General features: G+C 37.3%; 1 protein-coding gene across 1 annotated transcript; it reads right to left on the bottom strand.

Annotated features, from left to right (window-relative positions):
- Positions 1-1,378: 1,378 nt before the first annotated feature.
- LOC148101419 (homeobox protein NANOG-like) lies at positions 1,379-2,500 on the bottom strand. Its single transcript, XM_087845613.1, has 4 exons — positions 2,482-2,500; positions 2,041-2,261; positions 1,867-1,950; positions 1,379-1,735 (listed from the first exon to the last, which is right to left on the bottom strand). Exons 1-4 carry the CDS (start codon positions 2,495-2,497, stop codon positions 1,379-1,381), a joined length of 678 nt encoding a protein of 225 aa, XP_087701739.1. The 5' UTR covers positions 2,498-2,500.
- Positions 2,501-22,231: the final 19,731 nt, after the last annotated feature.

Genomic DNA, 22,231 nt, shown 5'->3' with positions numbered 1-22,231 from the left:
CTCTCAAAGACAACATTACCTGGATTATTAGACTCAGTGCTGCTCATTTATTGACTTGATTTTTCATTCCTGCAGCTCCTCTGTTCTGACAGCTCCACTCAGGCTCTGCTGAACACCACCGTGCTCCTGCTGCAAGGCGCCTGGTTGCTGGTACGCTTCCCAGTCATGATCATGGTGGCACTGTGAGCAAGAACCTGGCAACCTCCAGCCACCATGCCCCATCGTAACATTCCTTGACAGATCCCAACACAGCCCTGATACAAACATACATGGCCATCAGCAGCATCCTACACTTTAAATGAGCTGACTTCAGGTGTTCAGTAAGGGGAAGATTTAATAACATTGCATGTTTCATTTCAAGACTATGTAGTCACAGAGCAGAGAGTAGAAAAGGTGACAATAAAATGTTTTTGGAGCTTTACTACCAAGTAATCAGCATCAGACTTGTTAACAACTAAAAGAAAACCCAACATTTAGAGTCTTAGGAAGATAATCACAGAGGCAAAAACTTTCCACTGTATCGTCTCAGGTTTCTTAAAATGAAGTCTGAGGTAGGGTTGTTATTTGAGGTATTCCTGGGAAAATCTTTTTGTCCACTTGAAATCTCCAGATTCTTTAGATTATCTGTCTCATACGTTGATTGTGAATATAGAAGATTGTAGCTCAAGTTAACATGGAAAGATAGAGGTCTAAAGTCTCTAAAACATTTGGATGTTCAGTCTCTGACAGAAGGTTTGGAGACATGTAGAAAGTTCAGTTTGAATGGGTGAAACTAATATTTTATTCACAGTTTCTCACACAAAAGGAAGAGAATTTTCTTCATGTACAATATTTTTTACAACAAATACAACAAAATGAAACAAAACATATTTTGATGAATTCATCTCTTAATCTTATATACAGAATTTCTGATGGTGTTTTCTCTGATATCCCAGTATGTATTTTGGCTATTTTGACTATTTACAGTAGCTGGAGCATACTGAATTCTAATATTTCTAAAATCCATTGGATATTGAATACCCCCCTCCCCCTTTACTGAAAGCGATCAAATCTGAGACTCTTCATGTTGAGCTACATGAAGACAATAAAAATAATAATAATAAAAAAGTCCAGGGTTGTTTATATTCCATTCAGTGCTGAACTGGTGTTCAAATCAAATTGTATTAGTCAAATACACAGTCATACAAAGTACAACATGCAGTGAAATCCCTGTGTCCTGGGGCTGCGGATGTAGCCGCACCAGGAAGAAACCAAAAAGACAAAAAGACAGTGAAAATACGTACATCAGGGACAAGAGGAAAAAAAGGTAACAGGTATTTAGGGGAGAGACGATGTTTGGGTTTGGTGCCTCCAATTTCACAGACAGTCTAAATGTCTGTCACTCGTCACCAGGTCTGTTAATTTTTTGTTGAAGAGACGTGAGCTTCTCCAAGATCGTATCCATCTTGTGTTCAATGAGAACAGTGTGAGTTCTCACAGCTCTTCCCATTGCATCGATCATAGTGGCCATTTTTGCTGGGTTTTGAACAGCTGTGTCGTATTCGTGATGCCCGTTGCCTGGTGGAATTGACCAGCCAAACATCTGAGGGGAGTCGGGGAGGGTCCATTGAGGTCCAGCCGCAGAATTGCCCACAGCATGAGAATAGTGGGCCTGATTATTTGCACCCATTCTCATTGAATTTACCTGGTGCTGGGTGTACCGCTCCCTGAACGGGGGCTGTCTCTCTCCCTGAAACTGAAGGGGACAGTCAGTAAAACGAGAATAGTTGTTTTAAATTACTGGCATTACACTTTTTTAAATACAGTCAATTCCCCAGATAATGACAGAATCATAAACAATTCTGTTTAATAATAGGAGATACTTACATGAAGTGGGACATCCTGATTCACATACTGAGAATGTGAACTCCTCCTAAACTTTCTCCGTTTGTTTTGGAACCAGGTTTTTACCTATAGATAGAAGAAAACAGAAAACATTGAATGAGTACAATGGACCCAAAATTCAATTTCTTATGTTGTAGTAAATTGAAAAACACTCACCTGTTTGTTGGTCAGTCCTGTCATCTCTGCCAACTCTTTCATCTCTCCTGACTCATAGTAATGTTTCACATTAAACTGATGGACAAGAATATCCAACTGTCTCTCTGTGAACACCACCCGGGCCTTTCCTTTAGGTTTCTCTGGAGCAGTGCTGGGATGGTGCAGAGTGGCAGTGATGTTGCCATCCTGGCTTCTTGGGACACCAAAATCTTGTTTCTGCTCTGAGACCGCAGGAAAAAAAGTTTTTAATAAGGTAAATTGCTGATCCTGAAACACAACAGTTTCCCCAAAAAGTTGGATATTTTTACATTATTCAGAACCAATAGTGACTTCTGCCATTAGGATTTACAACACAGAGTGAAAGGGTATTTTTGCAAGTTGTCTTAGAGGTTAGCCAACTCTGTTCATGTAGCTCACCAGGCAACAATGCTGAGTACATACCTGGAGAAAAGTGCATCCCATAATCTTCCATCTTTGAAATCTCAGTGATTAAAACAGGAAAGCTAGAATAAGTATCTCTGATGAAAGAGCTCCAAACCAGGCAGGAAGGTGCTGTGTATCCTAAGGCTGATTTAACAGCAATTCTGGGCTTTTAAAGAGGTTTGTGGGTGTGGGCAGGAATGTGGGGGGTTGAGCTTCCTCCTTTGTCAGCCACTTTACCCTACCAAGTTTCTACCAACTGGCATCATTTACATTTGTTTAAAATGCTGTTTCTGAGGTCTGAAAACAGAAAGTACAGTTAGAAAGCAGCCATACAAATGAGCTTCACCAAATCCTTTCAGCTCACACTTTATAAAATCTCAAAACTGCAATGCCTAAAATTACTATTTTACTTTCAATTAAACCTCCTACCCATTACTTTAGTGTCCGTTTTAACTGCTCTTAAATTAGCAAAAAAAATAAATAAAAAAAATTCAACACCAAATTCAGTTCGGTGGGTCGTTCAATGGGTCGTTCAGTGCGTTGTTCAGTAGGTTGTTCAGTGAGTTGTTCAGTGGGTCTTTCATTTGGTCGTTCTTTGGGTTGTTCAGTCAGTGGGTGAGTAATAGCAAGATTAAGTGGAAAGTGTCTATAGATCATTTTTGCAAATGCATCCTCACACTAATTTGATCTCCAGGCGTTCAGTTGCACCTTTGTGTAAACCCCCAAAACAGCTTTTTAAGGTCAAAACAAGTTTTTCAAACTCTGACAAACCATTAAAAAAATCTGACACTGAATATCACGATGACCAATGACCACTCGTTTTGTCTTCATTAACTTTATTAAATGAAACAGTTTAAAAGTGGCAACTGAAATTACATCAATTGAACTCAGCATCTTTGAAAATGTTTTCAAATAAGCAAAATTATACCAATATTACATACAACTAATGACTTACACAATTAAGATCTTTGTGATCATGTGGAGAACATTTGGAGTTTATAAGGTAGCACATTTCACCTTTGAAATGCACCTCTACATTGTAAAAGTCTCTGACACTAAAACACCCACATAAGTCAATGTAAACAATACCAAGGCTAACGATCCACAACAACGCTCGTCATAAACCCACAGACACATGCATCTGGCCTCTGGCTCATTCAGAATTAAAGAGACGCACCCAGTTCAGCCAGTGACCACTAAACATACGCTAATGTGTCTTTTAGAGTTCCTGTATCACACCCTGCTACCTCTGATTAATTATCAGGTCAATGCAGACAGATGGCACCAGGGCCATGAGAAATAAATAAAGGTTTCTGTGTTAACATGTCTTGATTTGAAGTAATTTCAAAGACACAGAAGTCATATTGTTTGCAGATGACACAAAGTTATTGTGGAAGTAACTTGGAACAACTTCTGAATGAACTAGAAAATGAATTTAACTGAATTCTCGGTTATTTCTATAATCATTTAACACTGAGTCTGAGCAAAACAAAACTCATACTATTCAGGAGTCTGATAAATAACAAAGAATTTAAAAAGTAATTATGTTGAGGTTCATTAAAAACAACTCGTTAAATGTACATATGTTTTGAAATCTCATGTTGTTATCTGGCTGTGCCATTACCATGGTGACGTAGACGCCATGGCAGGAAATACTTGGTGGACGCCTCTCCTTATATGTGCACTTTAAAAAAAAAAAAAAAAAAGTTGCAGCTCGATGCTCCTGTTAAAATAGAGGAAGTTTTTGGCTCAATCAAGTGTATGCGAGCGGTAAGGCCCCAGGCTCAGACAGATTTCCCGCTGAGTTGTTAAAAAAATTTAAAGACAAGCTAGCCCCTCTTCTTCTTGATCTATATAATGAATCTCTGAGAAAAGGCTGGCTGTCCCCCACTTTAACGAAAGCATCTATTTCAGTTTTACTGAAGAAAGGCAAAGAGCCTACGGCTCGTGAGTCCTACAGGCCCCTGTCTCTCCTAAATATAGATTTTAAGATTTTGGCAAAACTACTTGCAATTCGGCTCGGGGCCGTTCTCCCACAGATTATCTCAAAGGAACAGAATGCACACGTACGGTGCTAAGCACAATTTTTTCTGCTCATTGTCCCACGTCTCCTGAGGTGATCATTTCTCTAGATGCAGAAAAGGCCTTTGATGGGGTTGAATGGGATTTAACTTTTTGCTGTACTGAATAGGTTTGGGTTTGGAGAAAGTTTTGTGTCTTGGACCAAACTTCTTTATACATCCCCTCAGGCTTCTGTCATCACCAACTCAGTTCAATCTGAGTATTTCCCACTATTCTGTGGCACTCGACAGGGATGTCCTCTTTCTCCCCTTCTCTTTTCTTTAGCCATAGAACCTCTTTCTGTTGCTCGGAAATCCCTCTCTTCCTTTCATGGAATTATCCGTGCAGGTGTTGAACTTAAGGTATCCCTGTACGCAGATGACCTTCTTTTGTATGTAGTTGACCTCATATGTAGTCTTCCTCCAATTTTATCTGTCTTGGAAAAATTCAGCTCTTTTTCTGGCTATAAAATTAATTTACTCAAGAGTGAATGTTACCCTGTAAACTCTTTAGCGTTAACACTTGAGCAGTCTGACATTCCTTTTAAGCTCAGCCCCTCGGGGTTTAGGTACTTTGGAATTAACATTACACGAACTTTGCCTTTACTGTTTTCTGAGAATTGTGCCCCCCTGGTCTCACAATTTGCATTAGATTTCCAGAGGTAGAATTCACTCCCACTGTCACTAATTAGCAGGATTAATATTATCAAAATGAATGTGCTACCCAGATTTCTCTTTTTATGTCAGTGTATCCCCCTTTTTCTGCCCAAACAGCTTTTAAGTCCCTGGACCAGATGGTTTCTTCTTTTTTGTGGAATGGAAGAGCCCCTAGACTGAGGCTCTCTTTATTACAACAGTTTACCTCTAATGAGGGTCTTTCCCTACCAATTTTTTTAATGTACTACTGGTCTTCACATATTCATAAGCTGACCTACTGGCTAAATTCACCTGACCTGATTTGGTGTAAACTTGAAATGGTTTCAGTTCAGGTCGCATTTTAAATTCTTATCCCCGTCTACCCCCTCTAATTTGTAGTCTTGTAATTGTTTAACTAACAATCTTGTCAACACTTTAAAGCACTTTAAAATACCCAGCACAGGAACAAAGTGCTGTACAGAAAATGAGTTAAAAACAATAGAATAACAGAAAACAGCCCTATATTAAAACAAAAACAAGATAAAACAGCATCGAATCAGCTATAAACAACTATTTTCTTAAATTTTTTTATTTTAACAAAGTCCTTTATTTGGAGCACATTTCTACAAGAAAGATAAGTTACCGCATTTAGACCATACGATGCACTGGATTTTTAAGGCACATTATGTGATTGGCATGGGTCTGTGACCTGGGGATCATGTGTTATTTTTGAGTTCAATGAATATCATGAGTTTTATTCGTCTTTCTTTTTTTTTTCTTTTTTTACAGTTTTTATTCATTATCAAGAAAAGCATAAAACATAACAAGCAAACAAAAAAGAAAGAAAGAAAAAAAAAGAAAAGAAAAAAAACCCCAAAGGGAATATATTAAAGTCATTATATACCTGTACAAATACACATATGGGGTAAAGAGGAGAGAGGGGAAAAAAAACCTCCAAAAAAACAAAAAAAACCCCCACACACAAAAAAAACACATTTTCACTCAATTACCCACAGATTTAGAAAAAGAAAAAGATAAACTCCAAGAATTAATTGTTGTCCTTTACGCTTACTCCCTTTTTAACTGAGAACATCTTAATCACAACCACCCCCCCTCAACAGTTGGGACAAATCATTTGGCAAATAAGAAAGCAAAGGGGACCAAACATTGAGAACGAGATGCTTATTTCCTCCTAAAATAGCAGCAGTTCTTTCGTGAGGAATAACTTTAAATAATTCTGTGTACCACAAAGTCACAGAGGGAGGTTTATCCTTAACCCAATTAATGAGAATACATTTCCTAGCTACCAGCAATAGTTTGTCACATAATTTGCACTGCAAGTGATTCAATGTTACTTCTTTTGAGGGTAGGCCAAGAAGAAAATACCCGGGGTCCCTTTGAATCAGATTGTTAAAAATATTACTTAGTTCTTGGGATATGAAGCTCCAAAATCTTTTGATTAATTTACATTCCCAAAAGTAATGAAAAAAGTACCAGTTTCTTTTTGACATTTACTACAAAAATGGGAAATATGAGGTGCAATCTTATGCAAGACATTAGGAGCTATATAAAGGCGATGTATGATTTTTGTATTGGGTTTCTCGCAAGCGGTTGCAAGTAAAAGTGGAACTACCTATGTTAATGGCTCCTTTCCACTCCTCTTCGGTATATTGATTATTAAGATCTCTCTCCCATTTATGAATAGCACTCAATCTGTTGCTACTGAGTGTATATAGGAGAGAATAAAAAGCTGAGATAAAATGAGTTCTGTCTTTTTGCTTAATAAGATATGTCTCAATATCATCATACAAAACTATTTCTGAAGACTGTGGAATTTTAGAATGAACAAAGTTACGAACCTGGAGAAAGACAAAAAAGTGGTCTCTAGGAATATTAAAATTTGACTGCAATTGCTCAAAGTTCATCAGTGTGTTGTTTTGATACAAATTGCCAATTACCCTTAATCCCTTTTTGTGCCACTTATCGAACATATTGCGAGACATTCCTGGAACAAAATCTTTGTTTCTCAGTAAAGGAGTCAAGAATGAAGTGCAATCTTCTCTACCCAACCTGTTATGCATTTCCCTCCAGACCCTTATTGTATTATAAATGATTGGGTTATTCTTAATCCCCATTTGTAATATTGTTTTTTTTGTCACAGACAGCAAAGCTCCAAAGGGAATAAGGTAAAGTGGACCAAGAGTCTAGGTGAGAGTGAGAATTTAGATAAGCATGTAGCCACTCCCATAAGACACGGCTATGACATGCCCAATTATAAAAAAATAAATTTGGTAAGCCTAAGCCTCCCCTATCTGTAGGCAGTTGTAGAGTTCCAGTCCTTAATCTAGGTTTCTTGCCACGCCAGATAAATTTTAAAAAAGCTTTTTCTTTGTCGCAAGAAACTTTCTGGGTGATCAGTAAAGGTAGCATTTGTAGGGGATATAATAAACGCGGGAGAATACTCATTTTGATTAAGTTCACACGCCCCATAAGAGAAAGCGACAATTTTTGCCATCTATCTAAATCTCTTTTTATTTTTATTATAACTGGTGATACGTTCAGTTTCCATAAATCTTTAAGAACTGGTGGAATGTTTAGCCCAAGGTATGTAAAGCCACTGGGGGACCATTGAAAGGGATTAGAAATATCTGGCAAAGAATTAATCTGATCACCCAGCGGCAGAACCTCTGATTTCTCAAAATTAATTCTGTAACCAGAGAATTAGCTGAACTCATGTATAGTAGACATAATGGCTGGTGTTGATTGTTCTGGTTTTGATAAGAACAGCAGAATATCGTCAGCATACAATGCTATCTTATGTCTTGTTCCACCCACTGTTATACCATGCACATCTTGGTGCTGGCGAATGGCCTCAGCTAGAGGTTCAAGTGCTAATGCGAAGAGGAGAGGGAACAGGGGACAGCCTTGCCTCGTACCTCTTTGCAGTGAAAACGCTGATGATTGTACACCATTAGTTATGACACAAGCTTCTGGAAGTTTGTAGATAGTTTTAATCCATGCAATAAAACCCTCACCTAAGCCAAATCTCTCTAATACATTAAATAGATATGTCCACTCGATTCTGTCAAATGCCTTTTCAGCATCTAAAGATATAACATAGGCTTTATGATTTGTCTGATTCGAGTATTGTATAATATTTAATAGTCGTCTAATATTTGTAGATGAGAAACGATTTTGGATAAAGCCTGTTTGATCAGGGTTTATAAGCAGTGGGAGAATGCCCTCAAGCCTCCTTACTAATAGCTTGGAGAGTAATTTAGCATCGACATTGATGAGGCTGATCGGTCTGTATGATTCACACCTATCTGGGGATTTATTTTTCTTTAAAATTAACAAAGTATTAGCCTGTCTGAGTGTTGAGGGCAGGTGTTCATTCTTAAAAGAGTCTAAAAACATATCAGTCAATGGTCCTGCAAGAAGGTGACTTAGTTTTTTTTTATGAAACTCTGGGCAGAAACCATCAGGCCCTAGTGCTTTTCCTCCTTTAAGGGAGTTAATAGCAAGTCGCACTTCCTCCTCTGTCACAGGGTTATTTAACTCTTTCCTGTGACTTTCTGATAACGATACAACAGGCACCTTCTCTAGAAATTCCCGCATCTTCCCATCTGTATTACTACACTCTGATGAGTATAAGTGTATATAGAACTGCTTCATAATTCGATTGATATCTGTTGTTTTATAATGCTTGACATGTTTATTATCAAACAGTGATGGTATAACGTTTGTATCGGTCCTGCCTTTTGCTATTTTTGCTAAGAGACGACCAGGTTTGTTCCATGATTCATATAATTTATGCTTAGCAAAGAAAATTGCTGCCTTTGCTCTTTTAGTCAGTAATTGGTTTAAAGCTGAGCGGGCTGCTTCTAAATTCTTAAGTATAGTTTTGGACCTGGAGATTTTAAACTGCACTTCTAGTTTTTGTATTATGTGCTCTAAATCGAGTTTTTCTTTCATTGACGCCTTTTTCTGCGCTGTGGTGTATGAGATAATACTACCCCTAAGATAGGCTTTAGCAGTTTCCCACAATAAAGATGGGCTTACATCTTCCGTTTTATTAGTGGTCATAAAAACATTCTACTGTTTAGTGATATACTCAATAAATACGGGGTTACTCAATAAATAAGAATTCATCCTCCAGGAATATGGCTCAAAATAAGGTGGGTGAATATTTATACTTACTACTGAATGATCAGATAATGGACAAGAACTTATTGAGCAGCCTTCCATCCTATCCATCACCATCCTGGATTACAGGAGCAAATCTATTCTTTAAGAAACTCTGATGGGGGCAAGAAAAAAAAGTGAAATCCCTATCTGTGGGGTGAGCTACTTGCCAGGAGTCAAAAATTTCTAGAGCAGAACAAAACTCTATCAGTCTAATGCTTTTTGGCGACAATTCACCCCCTGGTGGAGATTTAACAACCCTAGGATCAGGAACACAATTAAAATCACCTCCCAAAACCAAATATGGGGAAGCTATGGCTGAAACATGGGTTAAGAGATCGGGGGAAAAAGAGACATCTTCTGAATTTGGACCATAAACACATCCTATAAAAATAGATTGTCTAAATAAGAAACCAGATATAAGAATGTAGCATCCTTCCTTATCTTTTATGACTTTTTCTATGGTTAAAGGCAGATTACGATGGATAAGGATGGCTACTCCTCTGCTTTTTGTATTATATGATGAGTAAAAAACTTGGCCAACCCAACTTCTTTTTAGTTTTGAGTGATCCAAATCATTTAAATGAGTTTCTGAAAGTAAGGCAATTTTTGTTTTTTTCCTTTTTCAAGAATGAAAGAGGTTTTTGTCTTTTAACAACATTATTCAGCCCTTTAACATTTAAAGAACTTATTTTAAGGTCAGTCATATCAGCTCAACCTTTTTTGTTATAGTTTCTTTTCCCCCTCTATTATAACATGATGTGTGGGAAACCATTTCTCGGAGTGCGCTACTGCAAATAAGCAAACAGATGTTTCCATAAAAGGGAATGCGGGTAATTTTAGATACATTATATAGACACAAACATGAAAAAATAAATAAATAAATAAACAACAGAAACAATAGCCACGCATATTAATAATAAAAAAAGGAGAAAGACAACCCCTAAAACCCCCCTTCCCTCCACCCAAAAAACGATCCTGCGATCCATCAAAAAAGAAAACTTGGTCTCGTGAAACCGAGCAAGAGTCACTGACAGAGAGGCAAAAAGAAAAGAAAAAAGAAACAAAAATTCCCCTCCAAACTCCCGCATGCCACCGAGAGAACCAGCCAACCTCATTTATATTTCTAAGTTGAACATGTTTTACTTAATAAAGTCCGTAAGAAAAGACAAATAAGAAGGGACGGGACAATTGACTCGTTCCTTAATAAGTGTACAACTTCCAGTTCCAATACACCTTAGCATGGGCTGGGTATCCTTAAATTAAGAGTATGTCTAATATTTAAGTGTTGTAATAGAACTAATCATATTCAATCAATTGCTGTCGGTGTTCAATTTAACTCAAATTGTCCAAAAAAAGCAAGAGTATCTTCAGATTTACAGAAGGAGTAATTTTTCCCTCCGTGGGAAAACTTTAGTATAGCAGGATAGCGTATATAAAAGCGCATTTTTTTCTGGATACTCCTGTTGCCAAATCTTGTCGAATATGAATGATCTGTCCATCATAAGTCAGGGGGCCATTATCTTTAGCTGCAGTGAGGATCCTAATCTTGTCTACCGGATTATGCACCTTAATAATCATTGCACGAGGGTGATTAGGTCTTGATAATCCAATGGACCGATGGGCTCTGTCGATTTTGATTTTCCCCTGTTTAGTTTGAATACTCAGCAAAGTTGGTAGCCAGCCTTCGAGGAATTTCACTGGTTCACGACCTTCAGTGCCTTCCTTTAAGTTCAGAATTACAATGTTGTCTCTTTGGCTCCGGCCCTCCAAGTCTAGACATTTTTCCATAAGAATATTCACTTCGTCTTTCTTAATCATTTATGGTTGTGGTGTGATCTTCTCCTGGTTCCTTGTTTCCCCGTGTGTGTTGCTGTGTCAGTTGTGCTGCCCCACCAGGCCTGGAGAGTCCCTGCCTTGGAGCCAGCTACACCTGTGATAATCACTCACCTGTTGCTGATCTGCTAATAAAAAGAGCTCTGCTTAAGAGGGCAGTGGAGCAGCAGTTGGCGTGGGATTGTTAGACTAGAAGTATGGTTAGTGTTCAGCTTGTATTTCCTATAGTTGTGCAATTTATTATTTTTAAACAATCGTATGAATTTTTGTATTGATGTACTTTTGTTAATTTCATACGTACAGGTGTTCCACACACTAACTCTTGTGATTGTAATGCTGTGATATTTTACATTAGTCTTTACCATTGGCTTGGCTCATCTACTCCTGCTGAGTTTGCTACAGTAATAGTTAATGTTTTATTTTTAGAAGGGTGTCCAGTTTTTACAATTTCTTTAGGTAAGCCAGGACCAACATTAAGAAAAAAAGTCATTAAAACCATTTGCAAATTGTTTTATGTCACTGATCAGTGTATTTTGTGTTTGAAAGTTATTGGGATATTCCAATCTTTTAGTTCCTTTATTTACAATATCATTTAGTACTGTCCACACTTTTCATATTTTTTTTATCTAAAAGTTTACTGAAATAATTTATTTTACTCATTCTCATAATTATTATAAATTTATCTTATACCTTTTATAAGTTTGTTCAGCATCTATTGTTCTTCTTGTACAACAGATTATTTTTCTTACATGCGTTTGTTAGCCATGTTTTCAGTTTTCTTTGCTATATTCACCAGGGGATAGCGTTTATTGTAAAGAGTTAATATTATAGATAAGAAGTTTACATATGCCACGTCAACATCTTGAACATAGATCTTTCTCTAGTCTTGGTTGTTACACTGTTCTTTAAGGTAGCCGATTTCTTAAGCCTAAATTATAGTATTTACACAATTTTCATTTCATTTACTCCCTGCTGCTTTCCACCTCGTCTCCCTCTTTTGTCTCTTTCTTCCTGCAAGTCTCTCCATTCCCTCAATCTGGTCCACATCTCATCACTCACTATACTTTTTCTACTCCCTCTCTATCACTTCCTCCGTTCCCTTTATCTCTCACTCACAAACGCATGCATCCATACATGCAAGAAAACATAATTTATTAGCTCACCTGGATAAGAACCATGCAAAAAAAAAACCTGAAAAAGGTTTTTGTCTGGAAACCCACCATCAAAGTACCCATTGTTTCTAATGTCTGCAAATAAGAATAACCAGAACTCCAGACACTGGCTGCGAAGAAAATGCCACCAGTATTCAATTCTTTCATTGGAAGTACTTCCTCCCTCCAGGTAACTCTCAAAGGTGTCGTAAAGAGCCATGGGCACAAGGAAACACTGAAAGCCTATAACATGGCCATTTTCAGTTCCAAGATCACCTCTTGCAACTCTACACCGCTGCACCACTTCTACGTAACACTCCCCGATCACTTTCAGATTACCAGTTGTTGTGTATGCATTAAGACAGATTATTTTTCTCGACAAACCATCAACACTCTCATTGATTCAGATGCCATATGGTTTCAGTTTGCCGTAGGAGTATATGTGCCAGATGAAGTTCAGCCCTTTTGAAAAATAGTTTGCCTTCGCCTGAGACGTCTTGTGTGCCTCAATGCCACCCCTCAGGGATCCAGCTCATTCAACACCAAGCGCACATCCTCTTTCCTCACGCGTAGTCAATGTTCTCTGCATTTAGCATATATCCATCAGTACGCGTGAAGCTACCAGAGTACTGCAACTGGTTGTCAATGAATTCAAACAAGACTTCCAGGTCAGAGTACGCTTTTGTGACGAGTGTGTCCCCTAAGAACCTGCGCTAAGAACTCTCTTCACATGTCTCTCACTTTTGTAAAACTTGTGTGTACTGCCAAGCACTGTTTTAATATATTTATATATTAAAACAGTGCTTGGCAGTACACACAAGTTTTATAAAAGTGATAGTCCAATCTCAAAATTAAAATCTACTTACTTTTTAGCCTTTTTATTAAATACTCTTAAATTTAAAGACTTTGTTGACCTCAGAACTCTACACTTAATTTATAAAGCAACAAAAAAATCTTTGGCCCACAACATTTAAAACTTGATCAGGATAAAGACCAAATCGTGATGACCTGAGAGAAATCCTTATGTTCAGCAAAGCTTCAGATGAGGATGTCTTCCATCTTGGTCTTGCCAAACCACATGCTGATGGTTTTCACAAAGATTTAAAAGACTTCAATACCATCTACAGTTTTTCAACATGGAAGCTACATGCATGTTTTATCCTGTTTAACTGTTTAATTTCTTGTAGATTTTATCTTCTTGCCATTTAAATATAAAACAGAGGCTGCTTTGATAAGACTCAGAGAATCTCAGTTAAAATAAAACAATAAGAAAAACATTAACATGTAATGTACATCTTTTTTTCCCTTCTTTTCCCCAGAGTTGGTGGGGCAGATGAAGGCTCGAGTAGGAGACTGATAACGTCAACTTTTTAAATATATTGTAAATGTTGCAGTCAGTGCCATCCATTTTCTTCCAACAAATGACGACTTTGCTATGATTAAATAGTGTCTGCATTTTTGTTTTGCTTTCATTGAGTCTCTAAAATCATAATTTACAATATTTGATAGGATGTTAAAAAGTGAAAGTCATGAAATCTTGTGTTTAGCCTCTGACCCAGAATGTCACAGCAGAAATGGAGACTCATCAAACCAGGAAACATTTCTCCAATCTCTTATTGTCTAATATTTGTGAGTCTGTTTCCTCAATTTGCTGTTCTTAGCTGACAGCTGTTGTAGCCAGTGTGGTCTTCTGCTGCTTCTAGCCCATGTGCTTCAAATTCTGACACGTTGTGCTCTCAGTGATGGTCTTCTGTATAGTTTGCTTTTAATGAGTAGTTATTTTTAGTCTCTGCTACTTTCCTATCAGCATGAAGCCGTCTGGTCTTTTTGCTCTGACCTCTGACATCAAGAAGCTTGTTTCATCCAGAGAAGTGCTGCTCACTGGATGTATTGCTGAGTTTTACATTCTTTTGTGCAGTTTGCATTAAGTTTATTTAATTTTTTCTCTTTGATTCACCACTCACGCTTTCAAGTTGTTTTCTATCTCGGTGAATCACTGAGATTTAAAGAAGTTTCCACACAAGCCCTGATCAAGTCCTAAATGTTGTGGGTCAAAGATTTGTTTGTTGCTTTATAGATTACGTGTGGAGTTCTGAGGTCAACCAAGTCTTTAAATTTAAGAGTATTTAATTAAAAGGCAGAAAAGTGGGTTTGGTGGTTCTGTTGAAGTGGTTTTATTTATGATCTTAAGTCTGTTATTTATCATCAGTTTATCAATGATATAATTTGTACATCTCCCAAATAGTATGAGTTTTGTTTTGTTCATGTCCAGTGTTAGTTCATTATAGAAAAACCAAGCCCTAAATTGATTTTCTAGTTCATTCAGAAGTTGTTCCAAGTTACTTACACAATAACTTTGTGTCATCTGCAAACAATATGACTTCTGTGCCTTTAAAATTACTTCAAATTAAGACATGTTAACACAAACACCTTTACCCTCATTTATCTCTCATGGCCCTGGTGCCATCTGTCTGCATTGACTTGATAATTAATCAGAGGTAGCAGGGTGTGATACAGGAACTCTAAAAGACACATTAGCGTATGTTTAGTGGTCACTGACTGAACTGGGTGCGTCTCTAATTCTGAATGAGCCAGAGGGGGCCAGATGCATGTGTCTGTGGGTTTATGACGAGCGTTGTTGTGGATCGTTAGCCTTGGTATTGTTTACATTGACTTATGTGGGTGATTTAGTGTCAGAGACTTTTACAATGTAGAGGTGCATTTCAAAGGTGAAAGCTACCACGTGCTACCTTATAAACTCCAAATGTTCTCCACATGATCAAAAAAATCTAAATTAGAGGTGTAATTCATTATTTGTGTGTAATATTGGTATGATTTGGCTTATTTTAAAACATTTTAAACATCAGGTTTCAATACTCACTGAAATAATACAGAACGTATGCAAAAATATATTTAAAGAGCAGCTGTATTTGCTCTGATACATTTGAAATTATAAACTATGTGCACAAATCTTCTGATAATAGAAAGTAAATTAAACATCTGTGCAAAGATCAAACTGGTTGCTTGTCTGAAACAACCAGAGCAGGAAGTTAAATCAAAATCATCTAACACAGATCTAGCTGACATGAAAGCAGAACAAGCTAAACTGTTCTCAACTCGCCAGTGAGAAATATCCATAAAATCATGATTTACACCAGCTGCAGCTCTCAGTCAGCAACTCAACAGGTTTCGTTTTCTTTACAAAATGAGAATTTTTCACATTATATAGTCCATCATGTATTTCAAACACATGAGTAAAGATGTGTTTATTTCATTGATTTAAGTGTATTAAGTGCATTAAGCGTTTCATATTTTATAAAGTGTGAGCTGAAAGGATTTGGTAAAGCTCATTTGTATGGCTGCTTTCTAACTGTACTTTCTTTTTTCAGACCTGAGAAACAGCATTTTAAAGAAATGTAAATGATGCCAGTTGGTAGAAACAGCCTGACTGGTTGTAAAGAGACTCACAAAAGATGAAGCTCAACACCCCACATTCCTGCCCACACCCACAAACGTCCTTAAAAGCCCAGGAGAATTGCTCTTAAGTCTTAATTCACCTTCCTGCTTGGTTTGGAGCTCTTTCATCAGAGATACTTTCTCCAGCTTTCCTGTTTCAATCACTGGGATTTCAAAGATGGAAGATTATGGGATGCACTTTTCTCCAGGTATGTACTCAGCATTGTTGCGTAGTGAGCTAATATGAATAGAGTTGGCTAACCTCTAAGACAACTTGCAAAAATACTCTTTTACTCTGTGTTGTGAGTCCTGATGGCAGAAGTCACCATTTCTCCCTCCACAGCTGAACAGAGTCCACTTTAAATCCTTTTTGGTTTTAAAGAATGTACAAATATCCGACTTCTTTTTTTTCTACTTTGTGGGAAACTTTTGTGTTTAAGATTCATTGTGTTGATGCTCAGTCATCAGGTAAGTAAATCCCTGAAGGTTGATTCAGTTCACCTGGATGTAATGTTTTCAATGGGAGAAATGTTTTGTGACGTCTTCAGTCTGAGACCTTTTGGGATTTAAGACTCATCAATTTAACCTTTGTTTATTTTTTCTGTTAGAAAGTCAGTCGTGCAAAAACATATCAGCAACTGACCCGTGTGGACCATATAGACTGGTTCTTACTTGTCCTCTTGTCTCTTTACCCTCACAGACTCGTGGAGTTCAGGCAGCGGCCCTGAAGGGAGTCTTTCCTTGGAAGAACTCTCTACATGGGCAGAGACTGCTCTAAAAATGGAGATTAACAAAAAGACTATTGATACCTCTGAGGCTGTTTCCATCTCAGTCTCAGAGCAGAAACAAGATTTTGCTGTCCCAAGAAGCCAGGATGGCAACACTACTGCCACTCTGGACCATCCCAGCACTGCTCCAGAGAAACCTAAAGGAAAGGCCCGGGTGGTGTTCAAAGAGAGACAGTTGGATATTCTTGTCCATCACTTTAATGTGAAACATTACCATGAGCCAGGGGAGATGAAACAGCTGGCAGAGATGACAGGACTGACCTACAAACAGGTGAGTGTTTTTCAATTTACTACAACATAAGTATAAAAGTATAAAGTATCATAAATTGAATTTTGGGTCCATTGTACTCATTCAATGTTTTCTGTTTTCTTCTATCTATAGGTAAAAACCTGGTTCCAAAACAAACGGAGTAAGTTTAGGAGGAGTTCACATTCTCAGTATGTGAATCAGGATGTCCCACTTCATGTAAGTATCTCCTATTATTAAACAGAATTGTTTATGATTCTGTCATTATCTGGGGAATTGACTGTATTTAAAAAAGTGTAATGCCAATAATTTAAAACAACTATTCTCGTTTTACTGACAGTCCCCTTGTCCCCTTCAGTTTCAGGGAGAGAGACAGCCCCCGTTCAGGGAGCAGTACACCCAGCACCAGGTAAATTCAATGAGAATGGGTGCAAATAATCAGGCCCACTATTCTCATGCTGTGGGCAATTCTGCGGCTGGACCTCAATGGACCCTCCCCGACTCCCCTCAGATGTTTGGCTGGTCAATTCCACCAGGCAACGGGCATCACGAATACGACACAGCTGTTCAAAACCCAGCAAAAATGGCCACTATGATCGATGCAATGGGGCTGTGAGTACTCAGACTGTTCTCATTGAGCACAAGATGGATACGATCTTGGAGAAGCTCACGGCTCTTCAACAAGAAATTGACAGACCTGGTGACGAGTGACAGACATTTAGACTGTCTGTGAAATTGGAGGCACCAAACCCAAACATCGTCTCTCCCCTGCATACCTGGTACCTTTTTTTCCTCTTGTCCCTGATGTACGTATTTTCACTGTCTTTTTGGTTTCTTCCTGGTGCGGCTACATCCGCAGCCCCAGGACACAGGGATTTCACTGCATGTTGTACTTTGTATGACTGTGTATTTGACCAATAAAATTTGATTTGAACACCAGTTCAGCACTGAATGGAATATAAACAACCCTGGACTTTTTTATTATTATTATTTTTATTGTCTTCATGTAGCTCAACATGAAGAGTCTCAGATTTGATCGCTTTCAGTAAAGGGGGAGGGGGGTATTCAATATCCAATGGATTTTAGAAATATTAGAATTCAGTAGGCTCCAGCTACTGTAAATAGTCAAAATAGCCAAAATACATACTGGGATATCAGAGAAAACACCATCAGAAATTCTGTATATAAGATTAAGAGATGAATTCATCAAAATGTGTTTTGTTTCATTTTGTTGTATTTGTTGTAAAAAATATTGTACATGAAGAAAATTCTCTTCCTTTTGTGTGAGAAACTGTGAATAAAATATTAGTTTCACCCATTCAAACTGAACTTTCTACATGTCTCCAAACCTTCTGTCAGAGACTGAACATCCAAATGTTTTAGAGACTTTAGACCTCTATCTTTCCATGTTAACTTGAGCTACAATATTCTATATTCACAATCAACGTATGAGACAGATAATCTAAAGAATCTGGAGATTTCAAATGGACAAAAAGATTTTCCCAGGAATACCTGAAATAACAACCCTACCTCAAACTTCATTTTAAGAAACCTGAGACGATACAGTGGAAAGTTTTTGCCTGTGTGATTATCTTCCTAAGACTCTAAATGTTGGGTTTTCTTTTAATTGTTAACAAGTCTGATGCTGATTACTTGGTAGTAAAGCTCCAAAAACATTTTATTGTCACCTTTTCTACTCTCTGCTCTGTGACTACAGAGTCTTGAAATGAAACATGCAATGTTATTAAATCTTTCCCTTACTGAACACCTGAAGTCAGCTCATTTAAAGTGTAGGATGCTGCTGATGGCCATGTACGTTTGTATCAGGGCTGTGTTGGGATCTGTCAAGGAATGTTACGATGGGGCATGGTGGCTGGAGGTTGCCAGGTTCTTGCTCACAGTGCCATCATGATCATGACTGGGAAGCGTACCAGCAACCAGGCGCCTTGCAGCAGGAGCACGGTGGTGTTCAGCAGAGCCTGAGTGGAGCTGTCAGAACAGAGGAGCTGCAGGAATGAAAAATCAAGTCAATAAATGAGCAGCACTTAGTCTAATAATCCATATAATGTTGTCTTTGAGAGTTTCTGCAAAGCATTATGACAAAAGGTGTTTTTCAATCTCCTGAATACAGATTAATGAATAAATCATTAACTGAGTGAATGTGGATTGATATTGTACATTCAGCTAAGTAATTTCAAAGACACAGAAGTCATATTGTTTGCAGATGACACAAAGTTATTGTGGAAGTAACTTGGAACAACTTCTGAATGAACTAGAAAATCAATTTAAGAAATTGAAGACTTTTTCTATAATCGATTAACACTGAATCTGAGCAAACAAAACTCATACTATTCAGGAGTCTGATGATAAATAACATAGAATTAAAATAAATTATCTGAAAGAACAAACTTCTTCCGTTGATAATAAATCACAAACCATCATGGTCATTATGAATATATCGATAACTCGTAAAACACACAAAAAGTGTATTAGGGATCATAAATAAAACCACGTCAACAGAACCACCAAATCCACTTTTTATTAAATACTCTTAAATTTAAAGACTTGGTTGACCTCAGAACTCTACACATAATTTATAAAGCAACAAACAAATCTTTGGCCCACAACATTTTGAACTTGATCAGGATAAAGACCAAATCAGGAAGACCTGAGAGAAATCCTTATGTTCAGCAAAGATGAGGATTTCTTCCATCTTGGTCTTGCCAAACCACATGCTGGTGGTTTTCACAAAGATTTAAAAGACTTCCACCTCATCTGCAGTTTTCAACATGGAAGCTACATGCATGTTTTATCCTGTTTTACAGGTTGTTTTTGCTTGTAAATTTTTATCTTATTGCCATTGAAATATTAAACAGAGGCTGTTTTGATGAGACTCACTGAGCCTCTGCATTATTTAAAGTTTAAAAAAATATAAAAGAATTAACATATAATCCACGCTTTTTTGCTCTTTATTGTTTTTTGTTCATTTTCCCAAAGTTGGTGTGCGTAGATTAAGGCAAGTAGGAGGGTGATGAAGTCTTCTTTTTATATATATTGTAAATGTTTCAGTCAATACCATCCATTTTCTTCCAATAAACGACAAATTTGATCCCAGCACTGCTCCAGAGAAACCTAAAGGAAAGGCCCGGGTGGTGTTCACAGAGACACAGTTGAATATTCTTGTCCATCACTTTAATGTGAAACATTACTATGACCCAAGCGAGATGAAACAGCTGACAGAGATGACAGGACTGACCTACAGACAGGTGAGTGTTTTTCAATTTACTACAACATAAGAAATTGAATTTTGGGTCCATTGTACTCATGAAATGTTTTCTGTTTTCTTCCATTTTCGGTAAAAACTTGGTTTCAAAACAGACGGAGTAAGTTTAGGAGGAGGTCACATCCTCAGCATGTGAATCAGTGCGTCCCACTTCATGTAAGTATCTCCTATTATTGAAAAGCCCTGAAATGAAAGGAACGGGGTGAATTTCTGGCCGTTTTATTGTAATAATTGGATCTTAGAAATATTTGAATTCAGTCAACTCTGGCTATTGTGAATATTTTAGTCTATCCAAAATACATCCTGGGAAATCAGAGAGAACTCCATCAGAAGTTTTGTATAGTTGCATAACATGTAGGGAACGCCTTATGTTGTCCACTGTTTGCCTTTGTTAGATGAAACCACACTGATCCAGGTCTATTATGTCAGGTAAATATTTTTCAAGTCTCCGTGCCAAAATTGCTGTAAATAGTTTATAATCCAGATTTAATACACTAATCGGTCAATAACTGCTACATTCCGTGTTATGGAACAAATAAACAGAGATGGCGTGCGGGCAGTGTTGGTGGGACTGGATGCCGAGACAGCCTTTGATTCAGTCAGATGTCTTTTTCTTTATAGGGTATTGAAGGGGCAATGCTTCCATGTTTACAATACTATTATTATGTATCTCAGGTCATACCCCTGTTGCAATGGTGTAACCCTGATTTGAAAGCAAAGTGGAAATCCATAGAATTGAATGCAACCTCTAAATTTCAACTACCAGCCGGATAAAAACAAAACAAAAACTGGCAGACCATTTACAAGCTAAAGGAACAGGGATAAGCCACACTCTAAAAATATGGAATAAGGTGATTAAAATATTTGATAGTTAACAAATACTAAAAGAATTTAGATGGTGTGCTCATGATACAGATTTGAAACCAAATGAAAGTGATAAAAGATTTCAGTCTTGGATAGAGTGGACTAACAACATTCCATTCCTTCACACATAAAAGGACACTGCAGAGCTTTCACTCTTTATAAATAAGAAATGGCTTAAGACAAGTAGATTTCTTCAGATTTTTTCAAATGCGGAATTATTTTAACAAACATTGCAATATCCCAAACTCGGTTGAGTCAGAAATTTTTAAGATGGTTAAATTAGCATATGCTGGTACTCTGAGACTATACATCAAACTATATAATTTGCTACTTCAGGCAAGGAAGGATACTACTCAAAACATTCGATTAAATGGGAATTGGAATCAGGGATCGGTATAACAAACGAGAACTGGGACAGTATTTGTAACTTTCATTGGTACAAGTTCATTATCTTGGAGAGACCACTTCTGGAAGAATGTTATTCGATTTTTTTCAAAACCCTGACCAAACCAGATATAAAAACGGGACAGGAGAATGCTGGAGAAGAAGTGGATCAGAAGAGGCACATCATTACCATATCTTTTGGGACTGCCCTAACTTAAAAAAATACTGGCTGGGAAATCATAAAACTCTGTGTGAGATTTTTAAGATAAAAATTTGATATTAATTTTGTAAATTTGTACTTGGGCCTGGTTGCTGGCTCCGGCCAGGGAGGGGACACAAAGCTCTTACAAGCGCTATTAGCGGACAGCAAAAAATCAATAACCAGAAAGTGGCTAAATCCAACTCCGCCAACACTTGAGGATTGGTTTAATGTGGTTTTTGAAACATTTAGTATGGAAAAATTAAAAAAGACAAATTCTATAAAATATGGAATAAATGAATTAGCTTTGTGTGCCCCGTCCGCCCTGAATTTAGGTAAGACCAACCCTGAATTGGTGTATCTCCCATGTATTGTACAATGTCAGGTTGACCCTCTACTTCATAATATGTATTGGATGTACTTTATGTAAATAAGTTAAACATGCTGCGTTATGTATACACTGTCAAGCCACCGAGTTCACTTTTCGTTACCTGAAGGTAAAACAAAAGGAATAAGAAAGTCGTTCTCTATTATTATTATTATTATTATTATTATTATTATTATTATTATTATTGTTATTATTATTATTATTATTATTATATTTTTGGACTAAATAAAATCAGTGCACTATTGTAATAAGTCTATTGTAATTGTCTTTTTTTCAATAAAAATTTAATAA

Source organism: Neolamprologus brichardi, chromosome 9, assembly GCF_056152115.1.
Source record: "Neolamprologus brichardi isolate AB-2024 chromosome 9, ASM5615211v1, whole genome shotgun sequence".
Lineage (NCBI taxonomy): Eukaryota > Metazoa > Chordata > Actinopteri > Cichliformes > Cichlidae > Neolamprologus > Neolamprologus brichardi.
The sequence above is the reverse complement of the archived record's forward strand: the minus strand, read 5'-3'. Positions and strand labels throughout refer to the sequence as shown.

Excerpts from the sequence above, each read along its gene's own strand:
- LOC148101419 (XM_087845613.1), bottom strand. Across the intron at positions 1,951-2,040 it reads CAGGACTGACCAACAAACAG|GTAAAAACCTGGTTCCAAAA; the intron begins GTGAGTGTTTTT and ends TTCTATCTATAG. Across the intron at positions 1,736-1,866 it reads ATCAGGATGTCCCACTTCAT|TTTCAGGGAGAGAGACAGCC; the intron begins GTAAGTATCTCC and ends TGTCCCCTTCAG.